Genomic DNA, 22,091 nt, shown 5'->3' with positions numbered 1-22,091 from the left:
TGAATCTAGACAGTTTACTAATTATAACATTCCCTTTGTTCCCAGGATCTGGTAAAGAGCCACCTCATGTTCGCCGTGCGCGAGGAGGTGGAGGTGCTGAAGGAGAAGATCGCAGAGCTCATGGAGAGGATAAACCAGTTGGAGCTGGAGAACAGTCTGCTGCGCTCTCATGCGAGTCAGGACACCCTGGCCCAGCTGTCGGCTCCCGCTCCTGCCGCCCCTGCTCCTCCCAGTGGACCCGTGGCCTGAGAACCGCTACACGGGCCGTTGTGCAGATCCCAAAGACTGGAATATGACCGCTCGCTCGTAGAGCTATACAATAAGTAGATGTACATACATTCGTTCTTTAGTCGGTCATGGTTAAGACTCGAATGAAATTAATTTGGGAGTATGCCGTGGATTCCAAATCGGAAACTTTTGTTTTACGTAATATTATCCGTAGCAAATGTTCGATTTGTCGATTTACGGATGAAGAACTAGGCGAGGAAATGTGTATCTTCCGAGCGCTTCGCCAATGAAACTGCGTTCCCAACACAAATAGCTGCTGTTCATGAAGTATCACACAAATTGACTGATGACATTGTTATAGTTCTATTGCTCGGTAGTATTTATAAGAATAAGCGCTTGGAAAGCTATCGCCCTTACACACGGGCACAAGAGAATTGTTAGATAAAGCCAATGTGAAAACAGAGATCATTATGTTTTTCACTAAAAACTAGTCTGAATGTGTGAATGTTTTATTTATGTACATTGGAGTCTCATTAATCCGGGTATTTTCTGGAATTAATAAGTCACAAGATGTTGCCTGTTGTACTGAACGCCATTTTGATCTGCTTGAACTTTGTTTTCTCGAAACAAACCTTCGTACAGATTTCAATTTAATCTAGTTTCAGTAATAATTATTATTAACTTAATAAACGAGAGAAATGTTATTTTCTTCTTGTATACAATTTAAGACACTCGATTAATCGCAGCTTCGTTACTATAATATTCACATGTCATTTAGAATTCTTTTTAGAAGTAACCCCTTGGCTTATCGCATTCCAAATTTGCACGATAATGCTTTGATTTCTCTTGAAGTGTGTAATATGTACGGCCGTTAGCAGTTTTCAGGTTGTTGTCCCGCGGAGTCAAGCAGGTGACATTTTGGACGTGATATAGATTTAAGTGGAGGCTTACAGTATGTTATGAAACCCTGATGCTTTAGTTATGTATCGCCCCGAGGTAGGCCTGAAGACAAGACAGGGAATGGAACTGAGTACACCGAGTACTGGGCACCAGCCAACAGGGCTTTATTCATATTAAAAAGTCACTATGGCTGTGCTATATGTTATGTCGTATATTTTAGGTTAAATATAACACCTTTTTTTATTTAAATCAAAATATAGTTTCGCTATGTTGTGTCCAAACTAAGAATGTAGGAAGAAGCTTGTGGGTGGAAAATTAATGCGGAATATATTTTAATAATCCTCCGCATCTTGCATCCAGAAATAAGTCTTAGGTTAAAAATATGTTTTATCTATTTAGTTATGAACTATTTATTAATTATGAAATATAAAGTTTCCCTTATGTTGCTCTATTAGGTTCAATGCTGAGTTTTCTTTTCATCTAATTAATATTTAATTTGGAGATATGTAGCTTATTGTGTTTATTACTCGATTGTGTAGTTAGGTAAAAATTACTCGTAGTTATATTTGATATAAAGAAGTGACAAATGAATGTAAATAAATCACTTAAAATTAAGTTATAAATATGTGTACATAAAAAGTTTTTAATGAACATATGAAGAGCTTTTTAAAATTGGCCAGGCAAAGCAATATAATGTGCGATGGATGGTTGTAAATGAACAAAGGTATCGACTGTAAAGGTACCCATCTGCGTGGAGAGGGGGAGGAAATGAGTGACTGGTTAGATGAGGGGGCTATTTCTACAGACATAATTATGCCATGTATACTTGTAAATACTTATACACTGTCCATTATATAGCTTACTATACCTAAAATGTTCCTCATATCCAATAAAATATAAAAACAACATGAATTTGTCTTTTATTTTGCATCACCTATCTGAAATTATACAACATAACGAGTGCAATAAAGTCAACAGTATTTATATATTTTTTTAATACAAGATGTTGATTTCAAATTGTATGCTATGCCTAGAATAAAGATTACTCTTTCAAAGCTTCGAAAAAAAAGAAAATTGTGGGAGAAATAATTTTGATGTGATTATCTCGGAACTTGTTTTAATGAATTAATGCATTTTGTCAGTAAAGCCTCGATAATATTTATGAAAATAATTATTTACAAATATTAATTTAGAAACAATTTAAATGAATTTTGCAAAAAAATACACCGTGGTCTGCACTCCACACTCCACACTCTATGAAAACTTGACTAAGGAGCATGTTTTAGAACAACCAAGATATGCCTCATTTAATATTTCGTCGCTGTCCGGCAATATCTGTTGACATTATACCTTTTGATGGTGGATATTTTTTTACAATTTTTTTTATTCATAACAAAAAGGAAAAATATGTAATTTCATTTTGAGGCGTATTTTGTTGAAACAAAATTGTGTATTACATACAAAATACACAAGATAAAAGCTTTTTCTAGGTCCGCGAGAGCAGTTTCAGATAGCACCGTTGGCCCTGTTGTGCAAATTTTTTTTTTTATTAATTATGACTGGTATCCCTATAAAAATATAACTGCTAAGGTGCTCAATTTGTACTCCAACCAGCCGATTTGAGTACTTATTGGTACTGTGCCTGTGTCTTGAAATAAATTATTAGAAAATTTGAATTCTGACAATAAAATCAGTCAACAGTTTTTCTCCCAGTTGAATATTTGCCTGAAGTCGCCGGTGTCCAAAATAACAACTTTACATAAAAAAGGGCTCAAGGATACATTGCTTGGACTGAATTATGTGTCAACAGAGTTTCATCTCATAAATGCAATATTTTAAAATGTAAAACTGTAAACAGATAATTTCTGCTTAAATTTTATTCCTTTAAATGTGGCCTCTTTTTTTTTCATTTTTGAAATGAGATATGTGCTTTTATGCTTTAAATCACATATGGGAAAACTCTCAGCGTTTTCCTTAATTATTGTAATATCAAATAAATAATAATATCATTGGTGATTCTGCAATACCGCATAACTATCAATTAATTTTTTTGGCAGGGGAACCTAAAAATGTCCGTTAATTACTTACGATTTTTATCAGACAAAAATACCACTCGAGTATCAGAAAAAATTATAATCTTTTAGGAGAAAAATAGCAATAATTTAAAACTTACGGCTCTTGTAATAAATTTATTGCTGATATAAGACATTTTTTTTAAATACCTAGATAAATAATTGGAAAACAAGAATAGATTCAATCTAAAATATGTAGGCATATAAAACTTTAAAATCGATTTTAGAAAATATGAATTAATTAATTCAGAACATTGGAATAATTTCAACCAAAGGGCGTCGTAGCATGCAACAGTCGGTCAGCCTGCTAGTAAAGAATGATTTTTTCAATCTGGCAACACAAGGATCCATCCGCCTTGGTAACTATAAAAACTTTAACTCAGTCAAATTTCTGTAACCTCAAAGACAGTGACGACGCGTTTGCTATGCAAGTTTTTAGGTTTCCACCGAGTTACAAAATGTTGATTTTTTGGTGGATTAAAAACTGGTTTACCATTTTTTTTATATTGAAAATTTAGAGAGAAGTTTCTTGACACGGGATTATGTTTTGTTTTACTTGGTTTTTCCCTGTAAATACAAAATGAAGTTAAGATTCTTCTTTAGTATTTGTTTTGTATTTCACATCACTGACTTAACAATTATTATTAACTATAAAGGAATCTTGTATTGTATTTTTAGAAGTTAAGACAGTATGTATAGAAATGAGCTTTTATTTCACATTGAGTTTGCAGTATGATTGGTAGAATATTTTCATAAATGTTTAAGAACTATTTAAAATTGGAACTTACTGTGACAGGGGGGGAAAACATTTTTGAGAGGGAAATATAAAATACATTATTAATACCCAAGTATGCAGCATAGCTTTTTAGTAAGACTTATTTTATCTATTAAAACAAAAAGACGTCATAATATTTTTAAATACTCTAATCTTTTCCTTAGTATTTAAATATGAGTATAATTATTTTATAAGCAGTATAAATATACATTACTTGGAAACAAATCCAAACACCACTTGTAGCGGTGAGTAGTTATAAGGCGGGCATTAAAGATTTCAAATAAATATCTGTGGAACTATTTATTCATTTATTTAACCAAAACATGTTATAACAATCAAAATAATTCTATTGAATTTATTTTTACTAAAACAGCCTCATTTTAGAGCACACTTAAAAATAATTACAATTAGTTAAAACACAAGCTATTAAGGTAAATGCATATACTATTTTTAAAATAATATAGAAAATATGGGTTTTCAGTCATTTAAAAGAAATAAATCTGAGAAACACTACTGAAAACGTTTGCGGTTATGCCGGCTACAGCCGTCAAAATCATGTCTCTCATTTAGGAAATGATTAATATACATGTCAGTTCAAAAAACATTGGTAGTGAAATGACAGTTTATAGCCTATGTGGAACTAACGAATTATAAGGTAGCAGGAGATATTGTGTCCATATAAAAAACAGCCGACAACAAATGTCAAGTGTTCCATCTCAAATCATCAAGTACGGTCCAATCGGGGGTGAAATATTCCAAAAAGTAAGGAAGTTATGATATGTGTCCATTTGAGTGGATCCTATGAGAAAAAGTGTCTGCGAACATTTTAATAAAAATTTGTGCCATATTTTTAAACTCTATTCCCTCACAATTCTTTTATATTTATTACGTATGATATTCCTTAAAAAAAAAATAAACAGTAAAATTATCTTCATATTTAGTCCTATGAGAATGTTATTTAAAAGTCATATATAAACACAAGCCCCTGAGGATATTGTAGAAAGTAAGATCTCTTGGATTTAGATATGCAGGTGGTACCTTTTTAAATTTACTGTCTGCACTGGGAGAAGGCATGCGAAAATGATTTTGATGAGACAAACAGAACTGCGATTGACAGTTTCTTATACATTTTTCAATCACAACTTAGAAGTTAAAAACTAATTAGAATTAATTATACGCATAAAATTTCATATATAACGATTGGAATATGTTTACAACTCTTCTAAATCTTTGGTAAACTGCACCTATATTATAACAAAACATAAAATATTTAAATGGTCTTAGATGATAAAGAAATTAATTTAAATAATCAGTAAACAAGTTCGTACTAATGTAATGGTATGAACTTTTTCTCTACCTAATTGATTAAACAGTGGTAGAATATTTAAGGTAGAAGCGATGGTTCGGTCATGTGGAGCGAATGAATGATGAAAGAACGGCTAAAAAGATTTATGGTGCGAATGTGTCTGGTTGTAGAAGTCGAGGAAGGCCGAGAAAGACATGGCATGATCAAGTACAACAAATTCTTGAAAGTGGTCATGTGAAAAGTCGGAATAATCGACGTGCGTGCATGAGAAGATGTATGAATGTGAAGGAAGCAAAGGAAGTGTGCCAGGACAGAGTGGTGTGGCGTTCTATCCTCTCTGCCTACCCCTCTGGGGAAATGGCGTGATGGTTAGTTAGTTAGTTAGTTAGTTATTTACAGGGACTTTCAGTGATATTGGTACAAGCATGCGTTCCGATTTTTGTGTTGAATATCTGTGAAATTATTTTATACATTTTCATCCTCTATTTTAATTTTACATCCTTATGTTCTGGAAATTATTTCAATCAATAAATGTGAACAAACTATACACAAAAAATACGAAACATTCACCAATACGAAATTCCATCTCACAATGAAATTCGTACAGATAGCACTATCCAACGGCATCACCAATTTAAACACAAAATACCCATTAAACAACAAACATATTAATTCTTTACCGGCATCCCTTGTATTTTACAACACACCTAAGTTTTTTTGGCATAGAAGATAAACTTTTTTGTTTATGTAAGAATAGTTTATATTGTTACATAAAACTAGAGGATGACAATATATATAATAATTTCACAGATATTCTACACAAATCCGAATGCGCGCTTGTATCAATATCACTGTGAACAACTGTATATTAATAATTTACGTTTATTCTGATTCATAATGTTTATGTAATAGTAATAACATGTAATATTACGCTGTATTTTAGCAGTATTAAAAAAAATATCCCTTGAAAATAAAAATGATTATAAATTATATTTTCCACAGCACAAAGATTCAATTCTCAAAAATTAAAAGAGGGCAATCTAAAATTGAAAACATCCAGGAAAAACATATTTTAGGCTTTAAAACCAATTTCAAATCTTTTTTTAAAATTACACAAGCAAAAGAATGGTTCAATTCCATAATAATTCTGATATTTAAGTCTTTGCAAATGTAAAAAATAAAGCTTTGTAAATTACAACAAATATCATTGTTCAGTATGGAACGTAAAATTTCATTCATTAATAAAAAGTATAACAAAAAAAAAACAATATTTAAACTGAGATAGATAGAGAACATTTATGAGAAAGGAATATGGAAGTGTAAGCATTTACAGGGTTTATGACCAGTCATTGGCTGGTTTAATTGGCCACATTACATACTGTGGTACATTCATCATTCTGCCTATGTTTAAACATACATATTTCTTAAATATTTCCGTGTGCCGATTTTTAATGTTAGAATTGTTTTACATATAGTGAGCAACAAAAAAGTCCACGCCAATAAAATCTTATAATATAAACAGTACGACTCACACGGCGTGGCAAGGTTTGAAATAAATTAATAATTTGAAATACAATTTCTGAAATATCATCGGCCTAATTTGTAACTCATAAATCTCAAATTGCCTTTTTTTAGGGAAGAGGAAAAACTTCAGCGGCGAATTCCAGCAAGTTTCGATATTTAAAAAAAAAAACAAGCAATACTGTCAATGCACAAGTTTTACACACACATATATATTATTTGAAGTCTTAACAGAAAATGCCAAAATAGAATTTTTTATTATTTATAGATTTATGAGTTTTCAAAGTTAGGGTGACGATACGCTTTGTTGATCCTCGATCGTTGGCTAAAGTAAGATTTTTTATTATGTCCTTATACTGGATAGTACTCCTCATGCGGTGGACCAATTCAATTACCTACTCCGTAAGTCGTATGACATACAGAGGATGTTATAACAGTTGGGAGAATACATTCGTTACCATATCGTTCACCTTTTCTTAGATGTACCATAGTCTTCCCATTCAACCTAATCAAATAGAATTTTGATTCATCATATATTATTTAAAGAGAGGTGTTACCGATCAGATATTTGAAATAAAACTAAATGCAAAATTTAATGTAGTGTATGTTACCTGCTAGTCAAGGTCTAAAGTACCTTTATAAAAATGTTTGAACACTGAACAGTCCTCCCCCTACAGGTTTACCTAGTGAAGACTCTTTTTTGTACATATATTTTTTTTCATATACCTAGTATAATATTTTTTTTAAAATAGAAGGTTTGGGAGTTCAATGGTCATTTCCAGAACCAAGTATAAATTTAGACATATTACCTGAAATTTAAGTGTGGACTTTTAATTGCCATTCACTGTATGACAAAAAATTTGTGTGTTCCTTATATGCAGTTTTGTTAGAGAATTTAATATATTCAAATTCTATTTAACCAAAGAAAGATTAAGATAAAAATATCAACTTAATAACTCAATCTGACGCGAAGGAAGGGGATTAGTATTTAGTGTGTGGAAGGTTCATCACTCTTTATGTCCTGGTGGTGGTTCCTTGTGTAGCATGTAGTGAGACACCTTCTCATAACTCAGGAAGGTGATCATGGTGGCGGGCACAACTCTGGTCAGGTTGGGCCTCAAGCCCTTGTAAAAGCCTCGCCATCCTTCATACCTGCAACCACCAGGACATAACGGTTAGTTCCCACTCCAAACTTTCACTAGTACTCAACAAAAATTATTGCTTTCAACTGGTTCGGATTCTGGTTTTTTTATGTTTGCTTCCACTGCTGTTCTTTCTCCTTGCTTAGCAAATCCCAATGAGCCGAGAATACAAGACCAAGACGATTGATTTATCTATCTGTATACGGTGATTTACAGTATGACATCATGCAAAAAAAGAATAACAAGACACTAAATTTGTATAGTTAAAACAATTTTTTGTAAATATGGATACAATATTCAAAAAGTTCAAGTACATAAATAAAGATTTCTTTATTTTAATATTGAACAAGCTAGAAGATAATGTAACCAAGAGATAGTAAAATTGTTTCCTTGATTTCAAATACTTGCAGAAAGAGTGCAAAAAACAACACGACAGTGAAGATTTAGTCACTTGACTTACAATACTGCCGATTTGGCGCATACATACTTCAGTTACCACAATAAAATAGTTTTCTCTGACGACTGATCTTATGAGTTTAAAAAAAATTAAGTAAATATAGAGAGCGTAACTAGTTTATAATGATATTCACAACTACTAACTGTTAGTAAATGAAAAAAAAATCTGCTTTAAAACTAGTATCAAAGCATATAAAAATACAAATCTTTATTTGCAAAAGTTTTAATTGAATGCCACCAAAAGATAGTTGTAATATTCATCACAAACTTAAGTATATGATGAATATTCATACTGACAGTGGAAAGGCAAAAGTTCCTAAGCGAGGTAAGCCACCTTTACAGAAGAGCAAATTAAAGTTGTTTTTTTTAATTAGTAAAAAATATCATATTTTTAATTTTTATTTAAAGTATGTAAAAAAAAAAAAAAAAACTTTAAGCGGATCTTCTGTAAAGCTGCTGCATTTTTCTTAGGAACTTTTGGCCTTTCCACAGTCGACATGTATATAAACAATGAAATATGTAATTTTGAAATGTTTGAAAACAATATTCAATTTATTTTTTTTAAACATAATATTGTGAAACAGAAAAAGTCTTTCAATATGATCCCTGTATTTCCAAAGACTTGATCATAAAAAACATTTGTAGTACCCATAGATTTAAGTAACTAGACAAGCTTTTCTAAAGAAAGTTATCAGAATTTTGTGTTCATTTTACGTTCCGCAGTAAGATCTCCTTTCTTAATACTTAAATGAAAGAGTAAGTGAGACATCTACATTTGTTGAGTTCTTCATATTAAACGCACTGAGGACACGTAACCAAAACTCCTCCATTCCCAAAACAGAGATGAACGCTGCGTTCCTAGTATGTAGTACATTTTATTCTATGAAAATACTACCATAGTGTGTTGTCCTGCAGAAATATATAGACATAGCATTTTGTCTTATACAAATTGATTAAGTTGTGTAAGGGATTCATTGATAAAATCAAACATTTACTTTTAAAAACCTTCCATTTATTGATTTCTCATAAAAAATCGTTATATAAACAGCACCAATTACTGGCTATTAAATTTGTTTTATACTATAGCGTTAGTGCTAATTTTTACAGAAATCACAGAGACTTTCTACAACTGTTCACCAGTCACTTACTTGTGTGTTGCTCACTGGCACACAATAAATAATAATTACATTAAGGCCTATGGAATAATTATAATGAGGTGTTGTCTGATGGGTGTTTCCATTCTCTAGCGCGTAATATGATGCCCCATGTACACATAACATGAATACCTGAAAACATCTGGAAACCCTGAACCATGAAAGTACCCAACTACAAAGACTAGGTAAGCCACTCATTATAAATGTGACGTTACAAAGGTTCTTTAAAATGCCACCTTCAAATGGTATTCAACAGACATGAAATTATTATCCTCCTGATAACATTTCTTTTTTTTTAATAAAAACTTCAAATAAAGTAATTAAGTATTGACCAATTTTCAAAAAGCAAATTAACAGCAGACAATATTACATTAAACCAAGTAAGATAAGAGAACACAATGTTGGCGAGATTAAGTGATTGATAAAAATCACAGTGTGATAAATACATTTCGTCATGAGCAACATTCTTTATCTATTCATGAAAAAAATGCACAATAAATATATTTACTTTATTATCAAAGCTTTGGGAGTGGTTAGAAAATTTTGATCAATATTAATTACACATACATACGTATATAAATAAATATTCCACAATCTTTACCTTTTAGCTACTTATATACAATATTTTTTATCAAAATACAACATTATAAATACAGTAGAACTCAGTTTATCCGAACTCCGGCCATCCGGATTGCCAAATATAAGGATCGTTATCAGGAAATAAAAAATAAAGGAGATGTTGTAGTAACAAATAAAAAAGAGCGCTGGCGGCCGGCGAGTTTCTTCGTCAAAGCAATTAACTTTGCTGGACATGTTTAAGTAAGTTTTTATGTGATAATGTCTGGCACTCATTAATCCGGATAATTGTAGTTTAACTGTACTTTTTTGCCTGACGATCTTGTTAACTCAAGGGTGTACAGCACTTTTATGAAAAAGGATACTGAACAATTTTAATAGTTTTTCAATAGTAAAATTTTGTTTTTTTTTTGTCATATTAATAAAATACATTGTATTAATTGTCTAGCTCTTCAATTATATACCTGATTCTCAGTCCCGTCAAATATTAAAGTATTAATGTGCGGGATGAATGGTAATTATTTATCAGTGCCATGATAAAATAAACACTAGAATTAACACACAGCACTGTGACTTCACTCTGCGTTCAGAAAAAATATTTTTTACTTTAATTATATAAAATGAAATAAACCTGGGTCCCTGAACAACTTTGATTATACATTTGACTGTTAAATAAACATTAAGACCACTTCATGAGACATAATATTCATTGACCTAAAGGTTTACAGAGGTAGAGGCTTACTGCACCTAAATTATTACTAGCGCAAAAATGTCCACCCAAGAACTGAAGAACATTAGGATATTATGCAGTCAGAAAATTTTTTCAACAGTAGAATACTTTAAAACTTTTTCAGGTTTATGGTAAATATTGCGTTACAACATAAACATTCACTAACTAACTTAAGTAAAAGTATGAATTTATTAATTTAAAAATTATATTAAATTATTAACCTAGGGGCACAAAGGCCTTTGATATTATTTTACATGTCATTGTGCTAAATATTTATTAAATACTATAAAAATAAAACATAATGAAGAGGAATTTAATTTCATAAATAAGGGGAGAAACATTCATAAATAAAGTTTATAATAATTAAAAATAACTTTAACTAGGAAAACACACGTTATTAATTTGTATTATATATTCATATATATATATATATACTTTCAAGGAGGTGCCAGCATTATACATACTCATTACAGTTTCACATTATAAAGTTCAAATAATAATTCACTTGTGCTTTCGAACGATTCGGGATGAAGAGTGGTTGATCAATTGAAGTTTCAGTAAATCAAGTAAAACCCCATATTTCAAAAGTAACACTATATTCATTAAAAGTAAAAATAAATTGCCAAATCAGAAATTGGTATAAAAAATAACAGAGGATTTTTTTTTTTTGTTAAAATGTGTGACTTTGTTATATTGACATTTTTTTTAATAATGTAATTCTAAAAAAAGTGTAATAATGAATTTATATTACAATTTCAACATTCACTATTTTCATTTTTTGGACTATTTTATCAAACCATATTTGGCAATGCCTTATTTAATTATTCCACAGTTGACAGCAACTAACAAATTACTTAAATCAATAATTAGATCTTGGATAGTCATGAAAATATTATCAGATAAGTCAGTTTGTAGAATCAAATAAATAAGATAGTCTGCGAGGTGTTAAGGTTTTTACAGCCGTTCGGATGTTAATTGTTGTTTTTCTTTTAATTGAGTTATTATTCTATTTATTTATGCAAATGTTTCAGGTTACACTACTGTGTATATCTTCACGGCGAAGACATTTTCGATGGAAATTTGAAATGCTGGGGAAAAAATGTAAATTGTTCAAGAGAGGGAAAAGAAAGAAAATAAATAATACATCCTATTATTTATAGTTGATACATTATAACAAATATTGTACAACAAAAATTGGTAACGTTAATAATAGTTCATACATACATAAACATGACACACAATTCTAAAAATATATTATTTTCTGTCTCTTGAATAATTTACACTTTGTCCCTTTACAGCATGTCAAATTTCCGCTGATGATATGAACACAGAAACTAGAAAGTACAATTCATGGTACTTATCATTAGCATGTGGTTTAAAATATCAAAACAAAGCCAACCCTAAAATAAACATCAATCAATGAGATAGTTTCCATTACTAAAATATGTGGAATAGCCGTGCGTATTCTGACCACTACACCTTTTCTCAGTTTACCCCAAGAAGGTGAGTAATTTAATCACTTTTGTTGGTGAATTTCTCCCAAATGAGCATGACGAGGCAAATGTTTGGAGTGACGTGAAGTAAGTAAGGACATAGGCCCTTGTAAAAGCCGCGCAGGCGTTCATACCTCCAGGTGTCGGTCACACAATGCCACGCCCCGGAGTAGGAGTGGTGTTGGTCCTGTAGACGAGCTCGCACCACCTGATAAGGATACGTGGCAGCTGCCGCAATCAGCTTGGACACAGCCGCAAATGACAGGTATTCTCCTGTACTCTGAAACATTTCCACCAGGCTTACATTACGACCAGGAGACATCAAAACATCATTTACATTAGAAATTATTCTAAAAACAGTAATATTTTTGTAGATTCTCCGGGTTAATTTCAAACTGGTTAGTATAATATTACTGGAATACAACTGATAATCTTTGACCTTCTTAAGATATGGAGTATCAAGAAATTTTACGTGTGGCAACAAGATGATGTAATCAATGAATTATTGTTTTTTTTTTTTTATTTTTATTTTTTTTGTTTATTAAGAAAAACAACAGCAATACAAAGAAATATACACAACATAATAAAAAAAACATAAAATAAAGCCAAATCAGTTTTTCACATAAATACAATTATAAAAATCCAGTTCAGTTAAATATAATTTATAGAAGTGCATGTGTGCGAGTTTTTTTTTTGTGTGTGAGGATGCGTGTGTAAAAAAGTGGAGTGTGGTTTTGGTAGGTATGTTGTTTAAAAAAATCATTATTTCACAAGTAAATAACATTAATTTTTTTTTTTTTACATATTACTTCTTTTTATTATAAACAGTCTAAACAAACAAACCGTCATGCCGTTTCTCTGTAAGGATAGGCAGAGAGGATAGAACGCCAGATCACTTTACCTTTGCATACAGATCTCGCTTCCTCTACATTCATACAACTTCTCATGCACGTGCGCCGATTATTCCGACTTTTAACATGTCCATCTTCAAGTATTTGTTGGATTTGGTCATGCCATGTCTTTCTCGGTCTTCCTGTATTTCTGCATCCATCAACATTCGCATGGTAAATATTTTTAGCTGTTCTTTCGCTGTCCATTCGCTCTACATGTCCAAATCAACGCAGAGCTCCTTTCTTGATTTTGTCGATAATGCTTATCACAGCCTTGCATAATGTACGGATCTCAACATTTGTGCATCTATCTCAACATTGTCATTTGAGATCGCATTTTGACAGCATTCAGCCTACTTTCATCCCTGTTTTTCCAAGTCCCTACTTCGCTCCCATACATCAGGGTCGGGACCAGGGCTCCATTGTGAACTGCTAATTTTGCCTCTTGCGACAGACATTTATTTGCCAAGGTTGATTTAAGTGCACCGTTCACTCGGTTCCTGGCACTCACCCTCCTTTCAATATCTTTCTCAGCCATTCCATCCCTAGTAAACATACCACCCAGATACACAAATTCCTCTACATTCCTCTATTAACAGTCTATCACCATTTTATACATATATACATACATTGTGCATTATATACCTTTATTAGTAGTATAGTTTTTGATTTTGGATTAATTGTTATTTCACATGAACTTAACTTCTTTAAAAATTATAAAGATATTATCGCTTTGTGTCGTATCTGTTCTTGTGCTAAATGGATAAATTAACATAATTTTATTTCATAAGATACTTATACACAAGACAACGGGGACGATTATATATTTTTCTTCTGTTTCTATATGAATATTTCAATCCTTTTTCATTTCTTGTTGAATTTTTAACTATGAAGATGCAAGAAGTTCTATTTTCCATGAGTATCCACTGTAAATGAAATGAAAGAAAAGCAGAGACATCACGAAAGAATAAATGCAAAAACGCAGACACTGTCTTTTACCTCAATAACATTATACTTGGTAAAAAATTATAAAATATAATAATATTGAGCAACTACATAAGTTCGGACTTTTAATTTTCTAGAATATTTAAAAAACATTTAAAAATTATCACATTATTATTAGAAATATGGTCGGTGTACGCAACTGAATTAATTGATTACCAAAATAAATTAAACTACTGTATCTTAAATTATATAAGTTAAACTAAACTTACCAATTTTGTATCTATTGGTAAATATCTATATTGATTATATCTATTTTTCATTTCTTCATACGTCATGAACTGCAATGCTCCGTGCGATACACCAAACATACCGGGTACAAATCCCTGAAACAAAAATAGTATTGTTAAACTTTATGTTTGGTTAGAAACGGTGCAGCTAAGCATACACATATAATATAGGTATACACTGCACCCATAGTATACATAATCGAAAACAGCACACACTGAATAAATGGTGTTTTATAACTGCCACAAAATACCTATGGAAATAAAAAAACTTTGTGATATTATTAATTTAATGGGTTTTCAATAGTTATAATAATGAATAAACTAATCACATGGGCAGGATTATTCTTTATCTCCATTCCCTTTCCGCACCTAATGGTGTACAGGGCACTGCATTGGTACACCAATTGCGGTGTATCTTGATCATTTTTCTTACATGAAGGTAAGATAATCAGTCATACGCTTCAGGAGCCAGTCCAGGGATTATGAAATATTCAAGCATAAAAACGCCTTATTGATTAAATATTTCATATCAACCATGTCGAGAATCGAACCCGAGACCTTTTGCATGGCAGGCAAGCGTGTTGACCGTAACACCACATACACAAAATTAAGGCAAGATTATAATATAACAAAAACAAATGAATATAGATACTCAAAAATAGGCAAAAATGGTGAATGTAACAAAAAATCAACAAATGAAAATAATCAGTAGGTACTTTTGTGTATCCGGGCGGATGAAAAATATAGTTCTGTGCGTGGCATAGAAGTTTGCGACTCAATGGGTTAGATGATTCTGCGGTGACTTACATATTTCCTTCTCTAAAATGATCTCCATCTGTTGTGATTTGTTAATTAAATAAGCATTATTTTTTTAGAAATATATACTATGCAAAAAACAGTGCAAATACTAATTGATATAAACATTATAAAAATCTGAAATGTATTTTTATTATATTTGTCGTGGATGATGAGTTTTACGTGTTCAAAATTCTTAGGGATTATACTTAAGTATTGTACTAAATAATAATACAAGAGCATAGAAATATTGATACATCATTTGTAACTAAAGGAAGATAGGTAATACAGAATAAGATGTTATTATATTTTTTTTAATTAAAGAGAAATACTTGAGTTCTTATTTATTTACTCAAATATTTAAATTCTCAGACCATTTCCTAAGAGTCGTAAATAACTTGTGCTGGAAAAATGTAAAATTGAGTTGTGGTAGATGGGATTTGAACCTCGGACCTTTGGTCCGTGAGTCCACAACACTACCATGGGACCACAACCAGGTTTTAAGCATTGTAAATATTTGCATGGACGCATTGGATTATTGTTATCAATGCACCTTTGTTTGACTTACAGTAAAATGTGTGATTAATAAATATAAAAGGCGATGTAATTATTTACATGCTTTAGTAAACATAAAGACCACCTTAATTACCATGTTATATACATACAATTTAACTATACGAGATTTACCCATAGTTAAAAGTTAACAACAACTCTAGCAATGTTGGTAAGAAAATATGTACATAGGTCATTACGAAGTAAATAAAGATTTTAAAGTGTAAATTTCACAAATTAAATTTTTATTCACATAATATGAATTATATTATTTTAATGAAAGACCATTTCATTCTTGAATTCTTCTTCAAGAAGTGATAAATTTTATGCATAATTGTGTTGGCTTTGAAAAAATATTTTAATATCATTAAACATAATATTATGGTTACTAAAATTGAATGACTTACATAACCATCTACAGGAAAACTAATTTTTTAAAGTAAATATGTCATTTAAATTACTTTCAAATTATTATAAATATCACAATAGAAAAAGTTAATAGTAACTGCAATACTGCTGCCCTTAGCACAACCAACGCACTTGCATAAAAGTAGATGGGCGCTAATTGAATATCGTCCTAATTATTTGTTCAGCTCGTCATTTTTTTGGCTATTACGATGAAAATATTTCAGAAAATAAATAGAAATATAATCAGAACTCTGGACGAGTCTTTTCAGCTCGATGATTGCACTCAGGTAAAAAATCCAGAGTAAGGAAATTGGTTGGAGAGATTCTGAGGTCTTGTGTACGATTTCTGGCACGGTTAACATGAAATACTGATTTTAGAGGTTGTTTAAACTGCAATATTTCCTTGTCAATTACTATGGTGAAGGTGCATAGTGGAATTTGTATGTTGGTTTAATTGGTCTCCCGAGGAAGAGATAGGTACATCTCAAAACCAGTAGACATAGAAAAGTCGATAACGGTTAAATACAATTATGTAGTAACATTTAATAAGATGTTTTACCACAAAGTTAATGTTTTAAATTTTAATAATATGCAATATTTCATTGTTTCTGGACTGGGACCTGAAGTGTAGGACTGATCACATTACCTTTATGAATCAGATGATCGAAATACACTGCATTTGGTTTAAAAATGCAGTGCCCTATGTACCACTGGGAAATATGCAAAGGGGAATGATGTATTAAACAATCGTGTGTAAGAAATTAAGCAAGTGACACTAGTGAAAGTTGAAAATTTAAATTTAATATCTGACTCCATTTATCAATTAATTGAAAATATGGTAAAAAAACCGTGCAATGCAGTGATGGGTATTGATGTGCAAATACTATTTTTTAAATGCTCAGTTAGAGTTAGCATGTTATTTGTTATATATGTGAGTTAGTAAAATACCTAGTCAGAAGACATCTATTAGTAGGCCGAAGCTCTAATTGGCCAAATAAACAAGCAAAAATATACCTTTATGTTCTATATACTAATTTTGATGTTGCTAAGTAGGACTAGTGATGGTTATTGAAAGGATCGGCATTATGATGAATATCGGTGTTACGATTATTTAAAATTATATTTAAAAAACTGAATTACTATAATTTCAGAGGAATGAGGAAATTCAGTGCTACAGGAAATTGGATATAAAAAATGATTTCTTGCACGCGGTAAAAATTAGAGCATTTAATTGCACAGCAAATTTTCTCAAAAAATTATAAAAAATATTTTAATAAAATAAAATACTTTGAACGATGTCACTAGCCGGATCAACCAACGGTTGGTGTTGTGATAGTTTTCCGGTTTATGGAAAGCCAACTCACCAATCAGCAGAACTCACAGACTAGAAGTTGTGAGTAATTTCAAAACTTTAAAAAATCATAATGCTGATATAATAAGATACAAACTATTAGAAATCGAATTGTTTGGCTTCGTTTGATAGTCTATTAACAAATAATAAAAGGGGAATCGGAGGAATACACTTCCGAAACTATTGTTTATATTTTAACTATATGTTTTATTTTTATGTTTCTTACTGGGTCATCATGTATCAAAGAGACAAGTAACAATCACTATAATATAATATAACCCGGTCTCATACCAATGCGTTAAATTGGTAGATTCTTATAGTACCTAGTGTAATTTGAATTAAAAAAATACTAATAGTCGAAGAATATTTATTATCAACACCATTTCCTTATCCCCATACCTAATGGTGCATAGAGCACTGTATTAGCACTTCAATCGCAACTTATCAGCAATCATTTGTAATATATATGAAGGCAAGATTTATGCTTCAAGTATCAGTCCAGGGTCTATGAAATATTGAAGTGAAAATCACGTATTAAATTAATATTTCATGTCAACCTTGTTAGTAATCAAACCTGAGAGCGTGGTAGGCAAACGCACTAAGCAATTCAAGGCGGACTAATCTCCACTCAATTTCAATTATTATGATAAATTATTAATTCATTCATGCATTAATTTTATTTTTGAGTAGCCATCGTGTCATTAAAAGTCATCCAGAGTTCTTATTCTATTTTAAAGATAGAACTGTATTCATTCAAGAATATTAATATAATAATCTAAAATTAAAACTTACTCTGTAAAGTCCCTTGAAGCCTTCATATTTGTATATTTTACACAGACCATCCATCATGCCCCGGTAGCGCATGTTCTCAGTGAGGTTCTCCCCCGAGTACTGCAGGCAGAGGCGAGTCTTCACCACCCAGATGGGGTTGGTCATCATCAGGGTTAGGACTCCGGCTTCCGCAGCAGCCAGCATGTGCATGCCGGGCCCCAGAGGAGTCTTGGCGTTCCCGCCCTGGATCCATGTCTTGATTGTGTTATAGCTGCGGAACAGCTATGTTATTTATTTATTGCTAATGAACAAAAAGCATTTCAAGACAAAAATTCAAAATCTAACTTTATATTTAATTAAGTAAAGAGGCATGGAGAAAATAAATAAAAATATGTGTTCAAAACTCTAGTTAGAAATGCATAGACAAAAGACTTGAAATGACAGTGAGGAATGTGTCATTTAAAATTTTTATTTCTTTTTTTTTTTTTTGTATTATTAAAAAAAATACTCGCAAAACTAATATAATATTATAATAATTGATTCAAAAAATATAAATGAAAAAAAATATTTGACACTCCGAAACCGCGGAGAGGCTCTTTGTCAAAAAACATTTAGACTGAAAAAATATTTTTTACATACGGAATTCTAAATATTACCTTTATATATTAAATAAATAAATGAATTGATTGTCAAAAAAACTTGTAAAATGTGATCCTCACTGCGGGATTTCCCAGTGAGGGATACACTATAACCAAATCACGTATATTTGTGATTAATGTAATACTCAATAAATAAATAATATGAGGTGTATAAAGGGTGGTATTGTGCCATTGAAAAGAAAAATTGAGTCGTTATTTTAATATAAACAAAAGGGAAAATAGACTGACCCAACAGTTATTTTTTTATCGCGAGTTTTCATGTTTGCTATGTTGGAAATAATGTATCTACTTTTCTTTACCAGAGCCTTTTTTCACCACTTACGCGCTACAGTTTTCTTCCAATTTTGTTATGAAAAAATTACTGAACTTACAATAAAAAATAAAATCCCCATGCTGAGCCAGATCCCCAAACATTTGGTGTTACACCCCGGTACAATCCACGAATTCCTTCATTTTTGAAAATGGTAGAAAATGCATTCTTCAAACCATCGTACTTCGGAGCGGATGAAGTTCTTCCATCATTTACTAAAAAATAAAATGTATCACTTTATTTTGGACATACGTCAAATGACACGTGCGAGTATGTCACGAGACAGAACTATAAATACTCACCAGCAAACCTGATCTTTATAAGATCTAAAGGATGGAGAATAAGAGTCGACGTTACACCGCCCGAAATTCCGGCAACGAGATGTTCATACCTCACATGACTTAAGAAATTTAATTTTGTTGTAGAACTTGAACTTTTCATTGAAGTCATAGTGAAAACAAACAATGGCAATTATCTTGGAGATTTTTTCTTACACGTAACATCTTGATTCACCAAATATACCAAGTATTTAGAGCGCGAGGAAACATTTTTAAATAAGCTTATGCAATTTTATCGCAAAGGCGCAATCAAGGATTCTTCAACCAGACGAGAATGACAAAGGGGCCATAGATACTAATGTAATATAGAAAATGACAGTAAATGGAAACAAAAGTTTTATCTTTGAAATTTTTTAATGTATTGCCATTAAAATATTATTTTGTATGTAGATTGTTTAAGTACTTCCTGCAAACATACGAAGAAATACAATAAAGAAACTGATGGTAATACGAGATGCGTGTCTAAAATATTCATGCATTCAAAACTTATTTCCTCGTAAAAAAAGCAGGTATTTTCATTATTCACCAAAAAATCAACCTTTGTTTGAATTGGGAAAAAACGCGATTTAAGTACGAATTAATATAACCTTCCAGTACATTATTTTGTGTTCTAGGATTTCTCAAACAATAAGGCACTTTGATAATAATAACCTTTTGGTTTAACGTCAGCCAATTCTGAAAAAAAAAACCATTTTAATTACCGCTATTAAAAAATAAATCCATTTAAATAATTTCTACCTCAGCCGTTTGTTACAAAGTACAATCATAATATTTCGTCTATTGTTAAAGTCAATTTTAGGATTCAAAATACCTACAATTATTTAAAATTCCAAAACCCTTCCTTTTGAAAATGCAACATTAACAATAAATATCGACCAATGTTTTCTACTGGAAGAACAAAACATTTTAAATGAAATAAAACCCAAAACTAATTTCTCGGAACAAGACAGTGAGTTGGAAAAAGTTGTAAGTCATCAGTAGGAAGTCGAAGTTGAGGAGTGGAAGTGAAAGTGGAGGTGTCAAACCGATCCTCGGTCCACGCCGGAGACCCACGCATCGAACGTACATTGTAGCCAGACGCGCTATGTAGCAAACCTCGTGGAATCCGAATACTCCACGAGGGTCATCGCAGGCTGCCTTCCTGCTGCGAAGGTCCCTTCACATCCAGGACATACATCGTCCTCCAAGGAATACCAGTTTCCCGCACCGCTAGTGCGTCTGCCCTAACCAGGGCCACCCAGTTTTCCAGCTGGCTGTCGTCCACAAACGAGACCGAATTCCGAGAGCCGCCATGGCTCTATTCATGGCAGATCTCCGCCCAGGACATCGCCCATCAGCTTGTGTTCATCCGAGAACAGCCTCCAGACCACCATCCATCAACTCTCCGCATTAGTGAAACCACCGGTAACATTATGTAAAATTTAAAAATGAAGAGTGACAATAATGAATTGCATTAGCTATTTAAGTAATTTTCTTTTTTTTCCATGTTTGTAATTATTTCTAAGACATTTACTTTGTTCTAGATTTACATTAAAGATTCAGGCTTTTTAAATTATCTTCCAATTTACACTTTTCAGGATAGATTTTTGTTTTTTTTATTTTTATTTTAAGCATTAAATTCATTTAGTTTAATTAGAATAACATTATCATGACGGGGAATTAAAACTAGGAAAAACACATGGCGAATCAACTTTGTATTCCACATATCCGATAAGACACTAGGAAGACTCAATCTTCTTTTAAATCTCAAGTTTTCGATCGGCGGATGTTTTCGCTTCCTCTAAGTCAGTGGAGAGACGGACAGCTTTCGTCTATTCCTACGTGCGAACGCGGAACTTGATTTTTACAGCTTCCGATATAATCAAATATCATCTTAATTTTTTTTACCTCTCCACCAACTCTCCCAACATACAAACTACATAAACGATACGTCTTTTTCATTTTTTCATATATTCCCCTCGTGATAATAAGGCATAACCGGGATGTCATGAAGATTATTTTTGAAATTTATACTGTTTTTAATTGACTATAAAAACTTTTAAGTTTTCATAATGTGCATTCCTAATAATAAATTACTGCAAATGTGATAGACATTTTTGAATTAATTAATAGGTCATATAAATATAGCAATACAACTAACTAAAATTTATTGTTTATTTATGTACCCTAGGGGCTTCAACATAAAAAAATAAATAAACAAATTGGTGCAGTATTAGTTGATCATAATGTGCTGTGATTGGAGTACTAATGTCTTTGGCACTACGGATCGTGGATGATGATTGTTATATTAAAGATAATATTTAACCAGGCGGATGCGTATGAACCTTTATAAAATATTTTTGTATTGTGAAATAAATCAACGAAAATTCACAATCCAATTTTTTTTATCATTCCTTTGGTATATGCTGCCAGTCAACATTCCAGCATTTGAA

The 22,091-nt window shown here is 31.7% G+C and overlaps 2 protein-coding genes across 5 annotated transcripts in view; one reads left to right on the top strand and one right to left on the bottom strand.

Annotated features, from left to right (window-relative positions):
* Positions 1 to 2,040, top strand: part of LOC148283395 (protein bunched, class 1/class 3/D/E isoforms-like) — a 55,641-nt gene extending 53,601 nt beyond the window's left edge. For all 4 annotated transcript variants that reach the window (XM_088223612.1, XM_088223613.1, XM_088223611.1 and 1 more), the window contains one exon: positions 46 to 2,040. In XM_088223612.1, the coding sequence (XP_088079738.1) occupies positions 46 to 249 (204 nt within the window). In that variant the 3' untranslated portion in view covers positions 250 to 2,040. The remainder of the gene's footprint in view (positions 1 to 45) is intronic.
* Positions 2,041 to 6,907: 4,867 nt separating this feature from the next.
* LOC148283394 (solute carrier family 25 member 32) lies at positions 6,908 to 19,979 on the bottom strand. The gene is made up of 6 exons (XM_088223610.1): positions 19,624 to 19,979; positions 19,383 to 19,536; positions 18,374 to 18,623; positions 14,458 to 14,571; positions 12,488 to 12,633; positions 6,908 to 7,954 (listed from the first exon to the last, which is right to left on the bottom strand). The coding sequence occupies exons 1-6, from the start codon at positions 19,769 to 19,771 to the stop codon at positions 7,810 to 7,812; spliced, it is 957 nt and encodes a 318-aa protein (XP_088079736.1). The 5' UTR covers positions 19,772 to 19,979; the 3' UTR covers positions 6,908 to 7,809.
* Between the last annotated feature and the right edge of the window lie 2,112 nt (positions 19,980 to 22,091).

Source organism: Micrasema longulum, unplaced genomic scaffold (genome assembly GCF_059751315.1).
Source record: "Micrasema longulum isolate JH-2025_06_02 unplaced genomic scaffold, ASM5975131v1 h1tg000243l, whole genome shotgun sequence".
Taxonomy (NCBI): Eukaryota; Metazoa; Arthropoda; class Insecta; order Trichoptera; family Brachycentridae; genus Micrasema; species Micrasema longulum.
The sequence above is the reverse complement of the archived record's forward strand: the minus strand, read 5'-3'. Positions and strand labels throughout refer to the sequence as shown.

Coding starts and splice junctions, on each gene's coding strand:
- LOC148283394 (XM_088223610.1), bottom strand. CDS start 19,771: ATGACTTCAATGAAAAGTTCAAGTTCTACAACAAAATTAAATTTCTTA. Junction 19,537..19,623: donor TATAAAGATCAGGTTTGCTG/GTGAGTATTTAT, acceptor TTTATTTTTTAG/TAAATGATGGAAGAACTTCA. Junction 18,624..19,382: donor TGGGGATTTTATTTTTTATT/GTAAGTTCAGTA, acceptor GCTGTTCCGCAG/CTATAACACAATCAAGACAT.